Source organism: Terrapene carolina, unplaced genomic scaffold, assembly GCF_002925995.2.
Source record: "Terrapene carolina triunguis isolate 2854851 unplaced genomic scaffold, T_m_triunguis-2.0 Scaffold136, whole genome shotgun sequence".
NCBI lineage: Eukaryota > Metazoa > Chordata > Testudines > Emydidae > Terrapene > Terrapene triunguis.
The window spans coordinates 212,024-233,771 of NW_020664487.1; the positions used below are offsets into that span (position 1 = coordinate 212,024).

Here is a 21,748-nt window from a genome sequence, read left to right on the forward strand (position 1 = left end):
TCAGCCCTGGCACAGCAGGAGCATCATGGATGAGATGCTAGCAACAGATGCCGTGCGCCAGGACTTGCATTCGTAGGGTTCATTTAAAACAGGTCTGGAGGGGAAAGAAGGGGGGGGAAATCCCCAAACCTAAAAAGAAGAACACTCGTCATCCGTTATAATAAATCCTCAACCCTCCAAGCAAGCAACTACTCCCCTTCGCTGGCTGGCTGGTAGCTGCTCTCAGACCCTGGTCCGTGGGGTACCGCACAAGCTCGGGTGCATACGCACACGCAGACCTCGCTTTCTTAGCTATGTCGGGCCCGGGAGCCAGCTGTGCAGTGGATGGAGAGACAAGGAGCCCCTTCTGTGATGGGAGAGAAGAAAGCCCGTTAGGATCAAAAGCCGAGAGCAGCGAGGGGAGCGCCAGATATCGCCAGCAGATTGTCTGGAGGAATGTCGTCCTAATGACACTGCTTCACGTCGGCGCTGTCTACTCCCTCTGCCTCATCCCCAAGGCCCAGCTGCTTACTTTGATCTGGGGTGAGTCCCCCTTTGTTATCCCCTGGTAGGAGACATCTCCTTTCTGTGGGGGGTGCGGGCGGGCTTGTTTCTGAAGGCTGGATTAGTCCTGTGTTCACGACTGTGCTTTAAAACTGGAAGGGGGAGGGAGGTCGCACAATGGAGCCTAATATTTCAAAGTCCTCTTTCAGCTCGAATCATTCCATTCAGCTCCTCTGCTGCGTGATTTGCACCCTAGGGCAAAAGGATGGTAAACCACCCAGTGCTTTCCCCACGAGCGACAGGATCAGAATTGTTCCCGTGCTGGAGGGGGGTGGGAAAACAGAAACAGTCAGATTAGAAACTTCATCTCTCTCAATCGATGAGGACATCAATTGGCTGTCTTCAAGCACCTTCCCATAGGAGATGGTCTTGTCTGGTCCCTGCCCCTGTCTCCCAGATCCTGGTAATTTTGACTCATTACTGAACCAATAGCTCTCAGCATTCTCAATGAAACAACGGGGGAGGGGAGGAAGAGGGGGAGATGAAATCTCACCTAAGGGCCTGATCTTGTGAGGGGCTGAGCACCTCCCCACTTGCCCTGAAGTCAATGGGAGTTGAGGGCGCTCAGTACCTAGCAGGATCAGACACCAGCAGCCTAAAATGCTTCCCACTCTAATTCCTTGCTTCAGATACAGTCCAGGCTGTCGTTACTTTTTCTCCTTACGGGCTCCACTTCCCCAGCCTCTTCCCCCTTTTAATGCCTGTTTGTGTAGATGCTATTTGCCTGCTTACATATCCCTAGAGTCGCTATCGAAGAATCCCCCGGTGTGTCTGTCATGTGTGCCCCTGGCATAAAGCAAACCTGCTGGAGATACGCTGAACAGGGCTCCCCGCTCCTTCTCCCCAGCTCCGGCTGGGGCAGTGTGGCATGCACCAGGGGCTTTGGGGGGCAGCCATGACTTAGGGCTGCAGCCCCTGGGTACGTCAGCATAGCAACTTCTGTTGGCCCCTTTCCCCCGGGTTTAGCTGAGACAAAGGACACAGCCCCTGCTAAGTGAGTGGGTGCAAGTCGACCCCTCTGTGGGGGGGACGTCTGGTTTTTTTTAGAAAGCCTATTAGGGGCCAAAGCACAATCCCAAAATGCCTTGTGCTGCGGCCAAGTGTCCAGCCCCCTGCAACACACACAAGACTTGCTTCTGATGCTTCCCACAAGTGCCACTGAATCTGATGGGAGTTGAAGGGGTTTGACGCCACCCAGGACCGGGCCCATAAGTAAATATGTATAGAGTTAGTGCATGCGGGGAATGTGGAGAGTTATTCAAGAGCCCTTCCACTCCCTGTTTGGTTTGGGGGAGCTGTGTGTTGACACACTGGTTTGCATAACACACGGTATGCAGGGAATGGTGCTTAATTCCAGGGCCCTCAGGTTCCCAACCTCCTCCCTTCCCCCTCTCCAACCCCCCCTCCCCCACATATATTCACTACTATACTGGTACTCATTGTGTTCCTTAATGACAATTATAAGGGCTCTTTGCACTTCCATCCGACCACTCATCAGAGCCTCTCTAAGCACGCTGTTAGCCCAGAGCTACAGAAGAGGAAACTGAGGCACGGGGAGGTTGTCACACTGTGAGTGAGTGGTAGAGTAGGGAGTGGAACACAGGTCTCCTGGCTCCCACTTGCTAGCTCTAGCCTTTTACTCTTCTGCCTTAAAAGAAATGATTGTGCTACTTGAAAGCCACAAGTGTGTGAGCAGGAGTGGCACGGGATGGTACAGGCAGGAGGGAGGTGGAGGGGGTGATACAGGCTCTAGATCTAGACCATGTTCATCAGAAGTTGCTCTGTCTCCTTCCTGAATTCCAGGTTTGCTTTTAAGAGCAGTTGTAGAGAGATCTCAGCCGGGTGAGAGCATTCAGGCCGGCAGGACAATAAAAGGGGATGAAAGCTCAAGTCAGTGGGTGGCATACCCAAGATCATTTATTCACTGACTCTTTAAAAATCCCGCACCCCAGTCTGGGTCTTTGCTGGTTATGTACTAGGTATGTAGCTTGTGAACCTTGTAACCCTTTTCTGTCTCTAACCACTCGGATCCCAGCGAAGGTCACATCCTGCAGGCAGCAAGATGAGCAAGCCACACCCACACTATCTGAAGTCTCTCACGGAATGTCTACATTACAATTAGACGCCCGCGGCTGGCCCGTGCCAGCAGGCTCGGGCGAAGGGGCTGTAATGTAATTGTGGTGTAGATGTTTGGGCTTGGGCTGCAGCCCGAGCTCTGGGACACTCCCCCTTGCAGGTCCTAGAGCCCGAGCTCCAGCCCGAGTCTGAACAGCTACAGCACAATTAAACAGCCGTGAACCCGAGTCAGCTAGCGTCTAACTGCAGTGTAGACACTCAGTAGAGGCCTCCCCATCCCCAACCACCCATTTCAATATAGGGAAGAGAAGGCCAGGGCAGGGGAGGGTTCGGCTGTACTGAACCTGACCTGGGTTTTTTTGTCAGTGTAACACATCTCTACTTCAGATCCATTATTCCAAAACCTGCCCACTAGGACTGCCAGCTCCATTGGCTCAAAGGATACACAACAAAGAGGCCTTGTTAGTCCTGTGTCTTTTAAAAGAAACACCCCCTGCCACTCCAGTGTTCACAAGAGGGGGCCTATATCTGAGACTGAGCGCTGCTAGGACAGCATCGCTGAGGCATATAAAGTTTTCTAGATGAAGGTGTTCTCCATGCTTGTGTCTTTCAAAGACAGATTCTGTATCCCTCACAAATCATAGAAGCCTCATTATGTCTGTTACCTTGGACACCCGTTTGTGGTTTCTGTGCTGAGTCAGCTGTCTGTGGCCTTGATTACCATTGATTGCAATCTCCCCCCCCTCCCGCTTCCTTTTAATAATTCCCAGAGGGTTTTGTCTGATTATTCTTCCCTCTGCCACATTTCCGAAGTCTCTAAATGGGCATTTTCATGGCTGGCCCTGCTCTTTCCAGAGGTGGTTGTGTTTTGAGACTGGAGGGTATATCAAATCTAAATCTAAATCAAAAGCCAACACTAGCGCTGTTGGATATAGATCTTGCCTGCTGCCGAAGTAGATCATGAAACAGCCAGAGCGTGCGTTACCTGCCTACTGCTTAGCCACGGGAGTAAGCGCTCCCCATTCTCCCCAAGTGGAAATGACGAAGACAGCCTGGGATATTTCAGCTGTGGTTCCATCAGCTTCTTGGAATCAAACGTGTTTCAGAGTCAGGCTTTGCAGAGCCCTCGAAAGTTCAAAAGGGAAAAGAATCTGCTCTAATTGTTCATAAATCTCCCAGTCTTTTGTTCTGTAACAATGTGATCGTTCTTTAGACAGCACTGCTAGCAGAATTCCTGGTATTTCAGTTGCTGTAGAAACAGAACGGGGCCACTTTTTGTCAATGACATCCATTACTTTCTTTGATAACTTTTTCTTTTTTCTGCCCTTTTTTAAGCGAAACATATGATGAGCGAAATGGCTGATCTCTATTAAAATCCATGTGGAAAACAGGTTTGTTTTTTCTCCCTCCCTCCCTTTTGCAGCTATGTAGGTACCTACCTTTTCTATTGTGGGAGGGTTTAGAAAACCACCCCTGGCTGCATCTTTCTGGGAATGCTGCACATAGCGTAAGGAGAGGAGATTTGAAAACCAAACAAGAGTTGTAAGAGCCAAGCAATGAGAAAATAAAAGAGGGGGCACAGCTATGCTCTCTGAGACGGGACGGCTTCTCTTGTCTGTTCTGTAGCTGGCCCTGATGAGAAGGAGAAAGCAAAGATTTGCACTAGGAAAGAGAACCTAACGTACAGCTTCCTTTATCTTGTCCCTCCCATCTCCTCCACTGAGACGATGATAAAAGAAAAGACTAGATTGAGTGTTTGAGGATCTGCCTTACATGTGGGTTTACCGCTGCCCCTCTGCTGGATGGAGTGAGTGCCTGCCTGGCCACCTATGGGCTGGTCAAGGAGATAAAATCCTCACTACTGCTGACAGCTGAATGAAGGTCTCCTTTGGCATAAGGGCTACGCATCTGTAGGGGAGTTTTGAGCTAAGGGAGAAATTATTATTATTAATTTGTATTGTGAGACCACCTCGGAGCCCCAGTCCTGGATTCAGGACCCATTGTGCTAGCGCAGAACCAAAAGACGGTCCCTGTCCCAAAGAGCGGACTAGCTAAGTATTCTGCCTTGCTGTCAAAAGTGCTAAAGGTGACCTGCAATGGCTTTTGGTTGCATCCTTCATTTGTTGCTCTGTGGTGTGTAAAGAAGGGCTGGGAAGCTCTTCTTCTTAAGCTTTGTTTTCCTCCTCTTCCCCCAAAGCTTAGAAATATCAGGGATGTCAAGCCTGGTCTACCTTGGGTTAAAGTCCCTGCTCTGCCACAGACTTCCCGTGTGAACTCGGCCAAGTCACTTAGCCTCTGTTCCCCATCTGTACAATGGGGCTAATAGCACTGCCCTGCCTCATAGGGATGTTGTGGGGATAAACAATTATCCCCATGCTCAGATACTAGGGGAATGGGGGCCATACAAGTACCTTAGCTAGACATCTGGTGAAGGGTAGCAATGCTTGGTACAGGTGTGAGATAATTAACATCTCAATGAACTAGGGTATGACCTTCGCATCCTCCCCATTCTGCTGTACCAGTTTAGAGGGTGTGTGGGTTTTCTGCTCTCATGTAGAGGCAGGTATGAAGGGCTAGTGCCTTATGGGGACTAGACTGTTAAAATTAAGACCCGGGGCATGTGCTATGCACAGGAAAGGTTGTGGGTAGAGGGTTTTAGCTGGGTAGTAGGAAGGTGCATGTGGAAGGGTTTTAGAAGTGGTTGGAAGTCCTCTTCCACTCCTCCACCTCTCTTTTTTTCCAGCCAGCGACTCCATCCAACATAGACGTATCTCCACGTCCATCTGAATTCCGAACATAGTTTGCAACCCTAGGACTAAATGTTGCTGTCACACCTGCACTAAGATCTCCCTTAAGAAATTCTGCTCTCCTTATGGAAACCGAATCCCCATTTATGTTAACAAAGAATGATGTAGGGAGAGCAGAATACTGGAGCCAAGCGCTGACAGACGCATGTGAGAAAAGAACTGTCCATCCAGCATTTTCCCCTCATCTTCAGAGGAATCTCTTCTGTATTATTATGAATAATGAATCACGAACAGGTTAATATTTGTATCATAGTAGGACCCAGAGATCCCACTCAGGATTGAGCCCCCTTTGTGCTAGGTGCTGTGCAACTGTGGTGTTTTGTTTTGTTTTGTAAAAGGAAGACAGACTCTGACCCAAAGAGCTTACAATCTAAAGAGACGCAAGGCATGACAAGTGGATCTGGAATGCGGTGGGGAGCAGGGGAGGAAGACAATAGTGACAGTAATAGGAACACAAATTTGAACTGATTAACTGAGTGAATGCTTCAGGGGCTTCACAGGTCCGGGTTTTTATAAAAGCGAAGAAGAGCTAAGAGCATTCTCTTTGGGCCTGAGGTAGCCATGTTTGCTTAGACCAAGTATGTCTAGCATTCATGGTGCTACAAGAGAACTGCAGGTGCATGGCGCGTGTGGAACAATGAGCTCTCCTAGAATACGTCAGCAGCAAACCTACTCCTTAAAGAGAGAGACCCTGGGTTGTGGAGCAAGGATGGCAGAACAGGGCCCTCCAGCTACCTCACACTAAGTTTTCCAGGCCAAACTGTCCCTGCTGTGCTGTAGACGATTGCAACTAGAGAGGAGCCAGAACCAAATTGCCACTTCCCCAAGTTTTGGGAGAGTTTGGAGCTGGATTTGGATGTGAGCTTTGCAATTCAGGCCCAACTCTACTTGAAACCTTTTTGCTTCACTAAAAGATGACAGTCGCCACCTATGTGGACTCTTTTTAAGGGCCTGTCTTTCCCCTGAAAGAGAAGGAGCCTACAACCCACAGTGAAGCCCTGAGTGGTTGAGCAGGAGGATGATCTGGTTCTCCTGGTTATCAGGACAGCTGGGCTCAATTCCTTCCTCTGCCACAGACTTCACACGTGACCTGAGGCAAGTCACTTCAGGCTGGAATTTTGAAAGAGCTCAGCTCCCAGTTAGGCACCAAAAGAAGTGGCCAGATTTTTTTATGTTGGACGCTGAGCTCCTTTGAAAATGTGACCAGGAGTTTCTCTGTGCCTCAGTTCCCCATCTGTAACATGGGCCTAATACAGCAGTTCTGCCTCACACAGGTGTGGCGACGACAAACAGGTTAAGTGAGAGGTGGTTGGATACTCTGGTGGTGGGGATGGTATAAATCCTGGGACAGAGAAGTCCGCAGCGGTGTCTGGATAAGTCAGGCAAGTGGAATCTGTGTACCTCAGGGAGGTCCCTATGTCCCTCCCCTCCCCCCCACCCCAGAAAGTCATCCCAAGGCACTTTGTAAATCAGTGGTTCTCAAACTGGGACTGCCGCTTGTGTAGGGAAAGCCCCTGGCGGGCCGGGCCAGTTTCTGTACCTGCCCCGTCTGCAGGTCTGGCCGATCACGGCTCCCACTGGCCGCAGTTTGCTGCTCCAGGGCAATGGGAATTGCTGGAAGCGGGAGCCAGCACATCCCTCGGCCCGCGCCGCTTCCTGCAGCCCCCATTGGCCTGGAGCGGCGAACCGTGGCCAGTGGGAGCCGCGATCGGCCGGACGTGCGGACGGGGCAGGTAAACAAACCGGCCCGGCCCGCCAGGGGCTTTCCCTACACAAGCGGCAGTCCCCGTTTGAGAACCACTGTTGTAAATGATGTCCAAAGTCCATGTAACAGCCCAGGGAGTGACTGCGGTAAGAGGTATGCAGAGCTGTGCCTCCCCAGTGGCCAGCACTAATGTGGGACACGTTCCTAATGCTGTTTCACGAGCAGAGAGTTCTCCATACCGTTTGTTTATTTGTTTTCTACGTTCCCTTCCCCTGCAACATCCAAATGCAGCCAGTCTCTCCCTGAGTGGTCTGGGGCTGCCACTTCCCTCCCCACACAGGCGGGATTTCCCTCCCGGCCCCCCCTACTGATCCGCTTCCCACTGCTCCCAATTAACTTGTTAATCAGTGAGTCACCGCTTCACGCTAAGCAGAGATGAAAGAGGGCCACCATGCTACCTAGAAAACAGCAGTTCCAGCCAAAATGAACACTCAGCAGGATTCGTTTCCATTGGTAACTTACTGAAATGCATCCAGCTGCACATAATAGACAATGGAAAAATTAGGCCAAGGACAAGCCAGAGTCAGTTGTTTACTCAGGATCATCCATACTTCCCCTTCCCCTGCTTTGACCAATACCTAGAGAGCTTTATTGTGGCTTGTAAACCACAGCTCACAGGGGCAGGAGGGGGGATGCAGGAGGGATACCCAGAGGCATTCTGGGTGACTGAACCAGGGAATGCACTGACCAAGGGGGAGCTGCAGCACTACCTTTTCAAGGGGTGCAGCATGCAAGCCAGTGGCCCCACCAACCCCCTCCTGCCTCTGTCTAGTGCGGGAAGGGCTGGGGCCAAAGTGCAGGGACTGCGTCCTCTTGCATTCCCCACACACGGCCAGCCAGGCTGGGTCTCTGTCTCCACAGATGGCAGGTAGGAAGGCGCTCATCCTCCCTGTGTCTTGGCACTAGATGTCGGCTGTCACTCAGTGCCCTAACAGCGCTCTCTGCTTTCTGATCGCTACAGGATAGCTTGGCATGCAAGCTAAGAGACGCGCCACAGAAGCAGCATGGTTGTTATTGACGTGTGTGCTATGAGAGCGCCCAGCGGCCCCAGATGGGATCCTGCCGGTGATAGTCAATGTGTAACGCATATAGGAACAGGGGGGCTCCAACCCGAAGAACTTGTAAACTGAGTTTATCCTCAGCTATCGTATGAGTTTGACCTTTCACATGGCCTCTGAACAGCACCTTCATGGGTCTGTTTTGCCTACCTAATAATGGCTATGCAGATGGAGACAGCTCCAGCCTCCCCGGTGCCCTCTCCTGAGAACTTCCCTAGGTAATGGGGGTGGGGTGTTGGGGGGGGGCACTCTCAGTTTGAGGATTCGTGCCCAGCTCTCCCAGCGAAGTGGATCAGCGGAGCTAAGAATGGGAAAATAAAAGCAGCAATAAAGCAGATTAGGGGGGGAAAGGAGCTTCACTCTCCCAGCAGGAGCAGGAAACAGGGAGCAGCCTGGGGACCCGACCATTCCCAGCGCCAGCTCCTGAAAACAGGAGGGACGCCCCTGGTGTGAAATAGGGTGGTGTGCGGTGAGTAGTTCTGTCTCAGCACTGCTCAAAGCTGTGCATGTAAGCCACCCCCACCCCTTAAAGCCAGCCACAGTGTGGTGTGATTCTGTCTTTTGTGTGCGGCAACTGCCACACTTCCCACCAGGGTCAGAAAACCTCCCTCCCCAACCACGTCTGTGCACTACCATTGGCAGGAAAATACCAGTGTGTCTCTGAACAGGAGTATGGAAGCAACTCGTCATCAAACGGGATCCCTTCCCCTATTTCTATTACGGGCTAGAGTCCCTATTGTCATTCTCTTAACCCACAGGCCTTTTTGTTGGTCCTTCTCTCTCTGAGCTCCTTGTTGTATGCAATCACTTGTCTTGTATGTTTTCCATACAGTTCCATCTAGGTGCCTTTTATTTTAATTTAAGGAAAACAACAAAATAAGAACAAATATAAAATCTCCAAGAAAGAGAGAGAGCTGAGTGTCTCTCTCACTCCAAAATCTAGTGTTGCCAACACTCACATTTTTATGGGGACACTCACAATGTCTGGTGTTTTACCAGCTTCCATTGGCCGGGAATGGTGAGCCGCGGCCACTGGGAGCTGCAAGGGGCCATGCCTGCGGACGGTCAATGTAAATTAAATGTCTCGCGGCCCGCCAGCGGATTACTCTGATGGGCCGCGTGCTGAAGGTTGCCGACCCCTGTGTAGACACTCACTATAGCAACCACAGGGGTTCTGCCATCACTGTAGTTAATCCCAAGGCGGGGCACCTAGGTCGATGGAAGAATTGTTTTGATGACTTCGTGCCTTCCACACCAGGGGTTATGTCGGCTTAATTGTGTCTCTGAGGGGGGTGTGGATTTTTCGCTCCCCTGATAGACGTAGCGATGCCGATGTAACTGTTCAGTGTAGACCAGCCCTTAGTCTCAGTGCAGGTCTTCTCCTGTCAGTCAGGTCCCAGAAGGGTCACTGACACCACTGCAGTAATCAGTGTTGAGTAAAAGCAGCCATGATCATGTAGCATTATCCTGGGCTGGCAGACTGGCCCCCTGAGCCAAGCTAGGCTCAGCCTTGTCCATGATTTAGCAGGTATCCCTCAGCCTCAAGGATGAGCTGGCAACAGAAGGGTCAATTAGTGAGCCCAGCTAGATGTAATGGTTCTTAATTAGAAAGACTGAGCCCAGCTGTGGCGGAGGAGCAGCAAGAGCTCTGCTGAAACAGGGCTGCAAAGGCAGTAGAAGGAAGAGAACTCTGGAGAAACAAGGGGAGTCAGGCTGTGTCACCCACAGGGAGCAGGGTAGTCTCCTGGGGGGGGGTGAGATAGGGCTCATAGTGAGCAGTGAGCTCCTCAGAGCTAAACTACTGGAGTTGCTAGGAAGCAGTGGGGCAATCCTGCTGGGGAAGAAGTGGTTTAAGAAAATCTCTGCAGGGGCCAGGAAGCAGAGGATTTCAGTCAAGCCTGAGAAGGGCAGAAGAACTGTAAGTGTGGACATCGTTTGTTAACTTTATGTGGGACCTTTAGTTACACTGCAAGGGGAGGGAACTGTTATGTGACTTGGCCAGAAAGCTGAGCCATGGAAGACCCAGGACAGGAGGTGGGAGAAGATGTGGGCTGGGCTGGCTATCGCAGGGCAAAAGAAGTGGCCACCAAGGTGTGTATGAGAGGTGAAGTCCCCTGCAATACTGCATCAAGGCATGAGGGGTGCCCTGACATGAGGCTGTGCACTCACAAGCATATAACAAGGCCAATCTCATTATTCACAGACTAGACTGACCCAGGGCTAAACAAGCTAAAGACTGCAAAGGCCTTATCTTTACTAGAGCTCAGCAGAGAAGCCAACTGAAGCCTGAAAACTACAGGGCCAAATTCACCCCTGTGATAAGTGGGCACAACTCCATAGTGTCTGTTATGCCAGGACTGAATTTTGCCCACAACTAGGACTATTTAGGTTTTTCTCAACCTTTGTCTAACTCAAAAGGCTGTGTGACAGCTCTTTGCTTAACAAATACGCACGGATATAAGTCCTGCTCCCCCTGTAATCAATAGCAAATCTCCTTTTGTTAACAGGAGCAAGATCAAACCCCATGTATGTAATTTCATAGGTCTCCATATTGGTTTTATCCCTACGGATAGAGCTTGGGGAAATCAGAACGCTAAAGTTAGGGATGGAATATCTATTACTATAGGCCATCTAGACCAGTGATCCTCAACCTTTCCCATACGGGAATGCCCACCTCCCAATCTAGCTGGGACCCCCACACACATTAAACAAAACAGAGCTAAGACCCTAAAGCCATCTTGGCCCGTGACCTCTGGTCCTGTGCCAAGTGCAGCTCGGGCAGATTTCGGAACTGGGTTTTCAACAGTATGAATGAAATCACTCCCTCTTTCAGCTAGTACCTGATTCGAAGCCCACTGAAGTCGATAGGAATCTCTCCATTGACTTCTGTGGGGTTGGGATCATGCCCCTCATCAGTTTTCACTCGCAAGGTCCCTCTGAGGTCACAGTCTGCCTGGCTCTTTAGTGATCCGCAGATTCCTGCAATAAAAACCGGGCAGGCAAGCTCTGAGCTTCTAATGTAAAAATGAGCAGAAATAACTTCAAAAGAACCCAGCCAAGCCTTTCAGGCCTTCCTCCGTCCTAAAGCAGCACCAAAGGGCGCACAGTGATTTGTTTTCCTTTGGAAGCCGCCTTTAAAGATCATATCCTCTGGGTAATGAGCAGGAGGAACAGGTTTGCTAATAATCCTGCAGTCCCACAGATCCGACAGCAAACGTCCTCCTGCAGCAGGGACGTCAGTCCACAGTATGGGGCTCATCAGTGCTGCCATTTTTCTATAGCCGTTCGGAGAAGGTGGGCATGGCCAGTGCCCGCCATGCGCCCACTGAGCTGGCTGCAGTTCTGAGAACCTCAGCGCCTTCCCCTGGAGCCCAGACACCAATCTCTCAAAGACATGCCCCCTCATTAGAAAGTAGGGACGACAGCAGCCGCAGCGGGACAGTAACGTTCTAGGCCTCCCGCAGAGTGTGCACGCTTTCTCTCTCTTTCCCTGCCAAAGATCCAGCAGAGGAGACCTGAGAAAAAGAGCAGCACAGATGTGGTGATGTGGGATTGAACCTCACCTTTGTGACTCAACACTTCAGGCTTTATTGACACTAAAAGATGGGCAGCAGCAGCGCAATAGGTAGGGGTGTGTGTGGGGGGCCAGCGGAAAATTAGTCTGCAAGCCTGGCAGGTCAGTGTTCTGCCCCCTCCTTTCCTCTCCACAAATCCCCTGATCCCAGATGCTGTGCTCCTGCAGGGAAACAAGGGAAGGTAATTAAATGATGCAAGAAAAGGAAGGGCGGGAAGTGAGCTCATTGTTATAACAGCAAGAGAAGAGATGGTGACGTTTTGCTTTTTTCCTCCTTTAAATCTTGCTTCCCACAAATTGAGGTGCCCCAGCCGCTGTTGCCCATCTATCTAATTCAGCCCCTCAATGGGCGGTGCTTCATGCCCGGCGAGCAGCATTTAGAGTCCTCCCCAGCACTGATGCCTCGTAGTGATGTGACTAGACATGCTCAGCTGGTGGTAGCTCTGTGGCATGTGGTTCTGTGATTGGTCGTTTTTAAAATGTTGTCGCTGTTCCAAAATGGAATCTGGGGATGGCTGGGTGTCATTTGAGTCCCCTCAGTTTTAACTTAGCTGCTACCCATTGAAACCTGAGGCACATTAAATGTGCCCTCAGCCAGCTACGAGTATCAGTCTTTGGGCACTTTTATAAGCTTTTCATACACTTGCTATTTAAGCGTCAACGCCACTGTAAAGTGGGAAAGTAGATATTATTATAACCCATCTTACTGATGGGGAAACTGAGGCAAAATGGTTACGTGAATTGTCTCAGACCAGAGAGGGAAGCAGTGTCCCAGGTGGGGCGATCCTGGCTCTTAGGGCTGTGTTTACACCACCAGAGCACATCTCTTTCTTGGTGATATTAAGCAGGTGCTCTCAAAGAGAGGGTCAGTAATGTCAACAGCCCCAAAGGCTTCTGAGAAATCTAATAATATCCGCCTTGGACCTCTGTCCATCTCCATACCACGGCAGGTGCTAACACCAGAGCGAGAGGAATCGCTCAGTAGAGTAGGTGCAGTGGTGGTGGTTCTCCCCCAACTCCCAATAACCTTCCTGAAAGAGGCAAAGATTGAGAGAGGCTGGAAATAGGCAGGACTGTAGAGAGGTGGTTCCTTATGCAAGGGTTTAACCATCACTTTTGCTTTAGGATGGTAGGCAGGTCGCCCTCATGGAAAGAGGCATGAACAATCCCCACCAATAATGGACCCAAGTTCTCCGCACTGGCTTTGACCAGCTATGAGGGGCAGGGCGAGTTGACCAAAGCTTATCCCCTGTACCTCGAACCTCCAGCAGTGAGACTGGAAAGGGACTCTCAGCCAGAGAAGAGGGTGTGTTTGTACCCGGCTCTATCAGCATTAGGATAAATGGAGCAATATTTGACTCCTCCGCCAGGTGGAGGCAGTGTGGATTCAGGCTGCCTGCTGTTTGGAGCTGCGCTGCTGATCTAGACTTTGCAGATGCTCTGGGGTGGGGGGAGAGGGGGGGATAGCTGCCTGCCCTCAACTACATCCAAAGCACTGGGATGCAAAAGGTCTGCTTCAATCAATAGGATTCAGCATGTGTCCCCATCACTGGCGCTGGCGCTTCCTTCCCTGCAATTACAATTGCACTTGTAATTAACATTGATGTTATAATTAAAGATGAGCAATTTGTTGCAATCAGTAGATTTTATTTTTTACCATCCAGACTAACTGTATAATGCCCTGCTCCACTGGAAAGTTGGCACGTCAACATGACTCTGCTACACGAGGCAGCACCTGGCCTGCGTTCTGTCCCACCTACCCGATGCATGTTGGCCAGCACACACACAGTTAATGTAGCTGCCTGAGAGCCAAAGCACAGCATCAGAGCAGATATCATAGAGCGCTTTACAGCGCCAGCGCGGATATGAAAGAGAAGCATATCTGTCAGATGCTGGCATCAGGAAATGGATGTACTATTTTTGTTTTCCCAGTGAACCTCACCCTTAATAACAAAAGGAATCCTAGAACAAAGAGCACTTTCCATCTGTCCTCAGACAACCGACCTTGCAGATGTTGCTTGCAAATGGCCCAGAATCGAATTAGATGGAGTCAGTAATCAAAGGAACTTCCCTTGAATGGATGACTGGCCAACTGCCTAGTCAGGGGCTTTCACTTCCAGATTTAGCTTGTGAGCCCCCACCCCGGCCCCTAAAACTATCCTGGTTACATGGCACTTACAGACCTGCCTCTCTGCCCTTCCACACACTGTAGTTGTAGCCATGTCGATCCCAGGATATTAGAAAGACAAGGTGGATGAGGTAATTGTGACAGGTTCCCCTTGGGGTGCCACCTGGAACTGGGGTACCCTGACCCACCAGCCTGGGCTCCCTCTCACACTGTGCTGCTGTGACAAGCTGCAAAGCCCTCCAGTCTACATTTTCACCAGCATTCACACAGGTAGGGGCACACCCAGCTCCAGTCACATTCAGGCTCTCTAACCACCAGCCTCCCAGCCTAGGACCCCAGAGCAGTACCGTCCTGCCCTGGTCAAATCTGGCCAGTATAAATGATTATAAGTGATAGATCACTTATAAATGATTATAAGCAAACAGATCAAAGCAGATTAACTAGTAAATAAACAAAAATGCAAACTGAGCTTAACATACTAGATAGGTAGGATGTGAATTAGCAAATTCTCACCTTGAATGATAAACAGGTTGGCAGATTCTTAAGGCATAAGCTGCCTTGGCTTTGCAGCTTGGGTTTCCCAGGTTTCATACACAGACTAGAAATCCCTTTAGCCTGGACCATCACTTTTCCCCCGTTCAGACTTTATTCCTCAGGTGTTTCCAGGTGTGTGGTTGTTGTAGGGAGAGTGAAGTACCATCATGATGTCATTTCCCCCCTTTTATATCTTCTTCCCACTTGCTGGAAATCTCTTTTGCTGTGACCTGGGCCAAAGAGTTCCCATTGTGTAGTGCGATCTCTGAGAGCTTTCTGTTGTACACAGTTCCTGGGGTAATCCTTGTGCTTGGGTGAATTTCCTCAATAAGCCACTAACATTGTTTGGCCTTTTTATTGTTGTACCTGAAAGGCTGCTTGTGGGTGGGTGTTTTTTTTCAACCTCACGTGTTTCAGTAATGCATACATAGCCTAACTTCATAACTTCACATACGTCATAGCACATACCATCCAACGAGATATTACTGTCTAGCAGATCAATCCTTTTAGAATGATACCTCACAAGGCACACTTTGTACAAAACATATCCTTGGACTGGAAAAATCTTGCATTCCCTTTCCTTGCACAGGCGATTATGGGCCTTTTCCTAGGCAGCGGGGAAATCCTGCTTTTCTAGCAGACACATGCGTCCCCTCTTCCGTGTGTAAGTTTTGTAACCGAGGCTGCCATAGAATGAGAAAAAGCATATCTGAGAATTATGACTGAGAAGTCAATGAACTCGGTGGAAGCCTGATAGTAACTTTTTAGCCTGAGTCATTCGTTTTGAAGGAGGACTCCTAAGCTATGTCTACACTTTAGAGCTGGGGGTGTGATTTCCACCTAGCATAGACGTACTCCCTCTAGCTCTCGTCCACCTAGTGCACTAAAAATAGTCGTGTAGTCGCAGTAACGTTAGCATGAGCTAACTGCCCTATGTACCTACCAGAGTCAAGGTGGGTTTGTACTCAGGGCGGCTAGCTGCTGTCTCTCTTACCGTGGTTACACTACTATTTTTAGCATGCTAGCTGCATGAGAGCGACAGGGAGTAGATGTATGCGACCTGGGAATCGCATCCCTAGCGCCAAGTGTAGACATTGCCCCAGCTATAATATTTCACAGAAGTAGGAGGCGGGGGTACATTTAACAAGGGGGAGGGTGGTTTTGCCTTTAAAGCACTAGTCAGGAAACTTGGGTTCAAATCCTGCTTCTGCTACAGAGCTACTATGTGGCAGAAGACAAATCACTTCGTCTCTCTCTTGCCCATCTGTGAAATGGAGATTATAACATTTTTTTTTGCTGCCAAAAATCACTGACATGGCTTCTTGAAATTCATGAAAACAGTTCGAATTCTTTGAAAATTTCTGGTATTTCACAGAAACGAACATTTTGATTCAGTTTAAAATGAAAAAGTTTGGTTTGTGTGTTCAAATTGAAATTAAAGATTTGGGTTTTTCATTCTCCTGGCATTCTCTTTCCCTGGCCCCCCTGCCCTCCAGTTATATCCAGTGAGGAAAGGAGGAGGGAAGAGGCAAGAAAGCAGTGGGAGAAAAAACAAGAAAGAAAACCAAACCCCATCACTTTTAGTTTTGATTCAAATGTAAACAAAACATTGAAAAATTCAGTGAAAATTTTCAAATGCCATAAAGTTTTCTTTTCCTTTGAAATTATTCATGGAAACTGTGGTTAGATGTTCGGCTGCATTTGTGTGTTCTCCCTGTGTGCTGCCTCAGCTCTGCACAGACAGCCGGCACAGCAAACCTTGAGCGAACCGCCCAATGACCACAAGATCCGTTAAGGTACGAAGGTCAGGTTTATTATCAATGAAGCACGGTAATAGCACCTGGCAGACTCTATGAGGATACTAAGACATGTATGCCCATGACAATGGACCAGCTCAGTGAATGGCGGGACTTTCCATTCCCCCCTTGGCTGGACAAAAATACTCCCTCTGAGATACATCTTTATACCCTGATACAAACAAGTTAGTACTGCCTCTGACATAGTTACTGCCCCCTGATGTGGCTAGTTATCGCCTTGGTTCGATCAAAACATCTCTATTACGTACTGTCATTCTGACCTTATCTTTTAGGAGGGGTCATTGTGTTCCTGTTATCGTTGGGGAATGTTTTTGTACCATTCTTGATATTGGGATGTGTTTGCGTGGATGCTCTGTGACTAGCACTTCTTAGGAATGTGTATTTCTGCAATATCAACCCTATTCTTGCCAGATTGTGTGAGCAGGTTCTGCCTCAGACCAGGCCTCTGATGCAAGAGCTTATGTCTCAGGCTCTCTTCCTACTACAGAAACTAACTGCTATTGTTCGAGAAAAATCTGTGGGAAACTTTCCCTGTGTTCTGTAGAAAAACTTGTATTTTTGAGAAGGAAAAAAAAAAAAAATTCAGCCAGCTAGACTAGATTTGTGGTAACTTCTTCCAAGTGCTCATTTGGCAATTAGTATGGAAAAATATGATATTAAAAAAAATTAAATACAAGTTTAAATTAGTAGCAATCACTGTAGGATATATTTCTTATCATCAGCCTGCTCCTGCTCCATTCAAGTGAATGGAACTAAAGCATGTAGTTAAAGTCAAGCAGGTACATGAGTGTTTTGGGGCCTGATCCAAAGCCCACTGAAGACTCCCATTGTCTGCACTTGGCTTTCGATCAGACCCTTGCTAAACTATTGATAGGCTTAAGTCAGTCATAGGCTGGCTGGTACCTTTTACTACACATATAAAACTGTGCGCATTCATGCATTCTGTGTACAGAGATGGCTGAACATCATATGCTCAAATTTTCTGCCAAAAAAATAAAAATAAAAATTTACCCATTGGCGGAGGGAGTCTGAGGTCCTGATCCTGCAGTGAGCGGTGCACCCACTCATAACGCACTGCAGTGCATCGGGATCCCAGCTTTGACAATTTCGGCTCAAAGAGGAGTGCTTCAGAAAGTTATGAGCAAGGGACAATGGCTTTATATCTGAAACCATACTGCAAACTTAACTCCAGCACTCACTGTTTCAGCTTCCTCGGCTTCTGTGGGCTGGCTTTTATGTTTAAGACAAAAGAGTTCTTCTGTTCTCTGATCGTCTTACATGTGATGGCTCAGTGTAATTTACCATAGGCCCTGCTTGATACGCATTCAGCTCTGGATGAAAGGCTGCAGCTTCAATTGTTTATGAGCGAGATCGCGCTGAGTTTGTCTGTTAGGATTAAAGGACGAAAGGATGGAGAAGTGGGAGACCCCATTTGTGTCAGAAGTTCTCCTCGAGGATGGGAAATCTTACAAATAAGCAGCTTAGTGCTGCCTTTTTGAACTGTTGGCTCTGTTTCCGAGGGAGGTAAATACACTATGTACATAAAATACACAGGTAGGCTTACGGGTTTTAGGTGTGGGGCCCTCCTACAGAGGGAAGGACCTGGGTGCTATATTGTTCGATCTAAAAATAGCTCAAAACCTAAAACCCCAGAATTAAAAACAAACAAACAAAACAAAAAAACAGTTAAGTTGCTAAGTGACAACAGATCAGCGTGAGTGGGCAGATCCTGCACCGCACCTTGGCTCGTACACGCCCTGGCATGGTCCACTCCAGGGTATATGCCAGGGATGGAGTCAGATGGGGAAGGGCGTGTGCTGCGGGGGCAGGGGAGGAGGAGCAACTGTAGCATTCAGCACTACTGGCATTCTTGGCTGCAGAGCAGCCCATGGCCAGCCATAGGCAGGGGCGTCGAGTTGTATTGGCCCGTGGTGCCCAGGCTCCAGCAATGTTCAGGGCCCGGGGGCCCTGCTCCACCAATGTTTGGGGCCAGGTCTCTCCCCCGGCCCCCACTTGCTGCCCCCGCTCACCTCCCTGGGGCCCCAGAGCCTGCAGCTCATGCTGACTCTACTCTGCTGGCTCCCAGCATCAACTGCTGCCGCAGGGTCCTAGTGGCCCCCATCCATAAATGGCAGGGCAGGCTGCCCTTCCACCCTAGCCCTGAGCCTCTCCAATGCCCAAAACCCCTCATCCCCCTGCACCCTAATCCTCTGCCCCAGCCCTGAGCCCCCTCCTGCATCATGAACCCCTCATCTCCAGCCCCACCCCACAGCCCTCACCCCAACCCTCTGCCCTAGCCCTGAGCCCCCTCCCGAACCCCTCATCCTCAGCCCCACAGCCCTCACCCCTGCACCCCCTCCCACCCCCAAACTCTCTCCCAGAGCCTGCACCCCTCACCCCCTCCTGCACCCCCACCCCTTGCCCCAGCCCAGAGCCTGCACCCAAACTTCCTCCCAGAGCCTGCACCCCTCCTGCACCCTAATCCCCAGCCCAGGGCCTGCACCTCAGACCTCCCCCCACCCAAACTCCCTCCCAGAGCCTTAGGGGGGAGGGGGGCGGGTTCTGGGCACCACCAAAATTTCTACAAACCTGCCACCACTGGCCATAGGGAGCCTTCTGTAAATCAAAGCAGCCATTAGGGAGCGGGGGCCTATGTTCATCCTTGGTGCACGCGTAATCCATGTGGCCCAAAGGTGGTGTAAAGTGACCCCTCTGCCCCCGCCCCTGTTAGCCTCCTGCGCTGTACCTGTCAGAAGATGCAGCACAGAATCTACTCCATTGTGTTTCTGTTTATCGTGTGGCTAGTGTCAGCTTGATAACGCCTTTAACGATTCGCTTCCTCGTTGTGAAGGGTTCGGGTTCTGTAATTGATACGGTAGATGCTACGTGGCCATTACTTAGCAATCTCAAGAGTGTGTGTGTATATTTTCCAGGATTGGTTCTGGTGGGATTTTTTGTTTGTTTGTTACAAATTTCATTTGTTATGTTGTGTATGAAGACACACATTTTAAATAAATAGGCTGGAGCGAGGGGCACTGGGCAAGCTAATAATGGCTGGAGACCAACCTCTACTTTTCCCTCTTAGATTAGGGTAGTGCCCAGTGCTAGGCACTGCACATAGACCTAGTAAGAGACAAACCCTGCCCAGGAAGGCTTACAGTCTAAAAAGACAAGACAGACGTAAGAAGTAATATCTTTTACATATATGAAACTGGTTCTCCAGGGCCCTCCACCTTATGTAGTCATTTGCATCCGCGCAAAGCAAGCGGGACATTCACTAATACCTCACATGGAGCAAGGCAACACAGAATTATGCCTGAAATCACCAGGTATATTAAGTTACTTGCCCAAGGTCACAAACAGAGGCCTTAGTAGAGTTTGGGATTAAATGCGGGTCTCCACAGTCCCAGTCTAATGCCTTAACCACAAGACCGTCTTTCCTTCTACCCTTGAAAACTGCTGGTGGCATGAGCCAGTATCGGGACCTAATTCACCTATCTATGGGCATTTATAAAGCACTTGTCACTGTGGTGTTTTAGCATGGATTAAGGACAAGTGGGGCTTGAGGAGTCAGTAAAATCTGTGTCCTGTGTGTTTTCAGTGTTGTGATGGAGTGTTATTTTATTGAACTGAGAGAAGGGAACGTTGGAAACTTCAGAGAAATTAGAAAATGTTCATGCCTTGCTTTTTGTAACCTCAAAAATCCTTACATTGTTCAACATTTTGGAGCAAATTCTAGTTGTCAGTGTGGTTTAGCCTTTTTTTTTTTTTTTACATCAGGAAGATTCTGTTTCTGCCTCTGTCCCTAGCTTCCTTTGGTATGTTGCTAACGGCATCTGGGCCAGTTTCTGATGCCAGGTATGCTGGTGGAAATATGGAGCATCTCCACTGACTTCATTGGAATTAGTTTGGATTTACACTAGAGTAACTGAGATCAGAATCTGGCCCTCTGTGTCAAAGTTGACCAGTCCAGAAAATGGGAAGTAATATTATCCCTCCCTAGGGACAGTGGCGTGAGTTTTTATTCCATGAGGGTTGTGAAATGTAGGCATTTATTAAGGCTGGGCTTTTCAAAGGGGCCTAAAGGAGTTAGGCACCCAACTCCCATGAAAATCTCCGAGACTCTTGAGTAGAAAACATGGCTTGGCCCTAGAACTCAGCACCAGTGTCCATTCCCCATAGGGTCCTTTCAGCAGGGAATGCAGAAGTAAGTGCAGGAGTCACCTTCCTGGATCCTGAAATTTTATTTCAAAGTGGAGAAGGAACCTGAACCAATGGATACCGAAAATATTCTGTCCCCATGATATTTCCCTATTTGGCTTGATGAATTTAGAATCATGACTCGTCTTCAACTTAAGACATCTTACTATTCCTGCCCTGGGGAGCTGCCATAAACGTTTATGTATGTGCAACCAAAAGGCTTTGATCTGTGGACCGTCCCAGAAAGCGTGTGTGCGCAGAGACCGGGACTGTTCGATTTCATTTAGCTGGTGATTGCTGGGGTAGAAGAAGTGTGTGATTGCTTCTCTTTGGAATTCTTCCCAGGATGGTAAGGAGGTGGTGGTGAAGAATTGCTGTAGAATCCTCTTCTGTTGTTGTCTGAAACTCTGCTTCCCATTTCGCTTTGATGTGCTGTGACTTCTGTCTCTCAGAGCTTAATTTAGAGCTGTTCAAAGAGTGTTTAGATAGCCTTTTAGATTCAGTCGATTTCGTTCTGAGATTTCATGCATTTGGCCTGCAAACAAATATGCTTTTTCCTTTGAGACATGAGAAGTAGATGGGAGTGAGTGGGTGCTACTAGGATAGAATGATGCCTTCTGCTTCTCGGTTGCTAGTCTGAACTCAGTCCAAAGTCACTTTGATGTCAATGTTTGCTGTTCTTTGGTGGCTGTGCAGTGGCCTGTGTGAAATAAGTCAGTCATCTCAATCCGTTTGCTAGCGGCAAGATGTGTACATCAGAAGAATCCCCATGTTAACTAGCACCCACTTGATTTTTTTTTTTGTCCAGCAATCTCAACAGCAAACCAAATACTAAATGGGGCCTGGAGACCGAACTACCCAATACTCCCTAGAACTGCTACTTCCACGTCAGTGGGTGAGGCTTATTGGTAGGACAGTGTGAAGAAGCTTGCACTATATTACCCATCGTGCACCTGTTCTTCAGGTAGAGGGTTTCAGATCTCCAGAGTTCTCCAGCCAGAAGGGAGGTAGCTTGGTGTGGCAGGTAGGGTATCAGACTTGGGTAGAGGAGAGCTAGGTTCTAGTCTTGGCTCTGCTATTAACTTGGTGTTTGATCTCAGTCAGTACATTTTTGGGTGGATTTTCAAAAATGCTGGCTTACCTCTGCTCCCGCTAAAGTCAAGGGAGAGCTTCAAAAGCGTTCACAGTTCGCCTAACTCTGCCGTCAGTAAAGTCCATGGTAAAATACTCCATTGTCTTCAGCGGG

General features: G+C 49.1%; 1 protein-coding gene across 1 annotated transcript in view; it reads left to right on the forward strand.

The window, feature by feature from the left end:
• The first annotated feature begins 293 nt into the window (after positions 1–293).
• SCD5 (stearoyl-CoA desaturase 5) overlaps positions 294–21,748 on the forward strand; it is a 67,293-nt gene continuing 45,838 nt past the window's right edge. The window contains exon 1 of the mRNA XM_026653340.1: positions 294–522. Coding sequence (XP_026509125.1) covers positions 294–522 — 229 coding nt within the window. The remainder of the gene's footprint in view (positions 523–21,748) is intronic.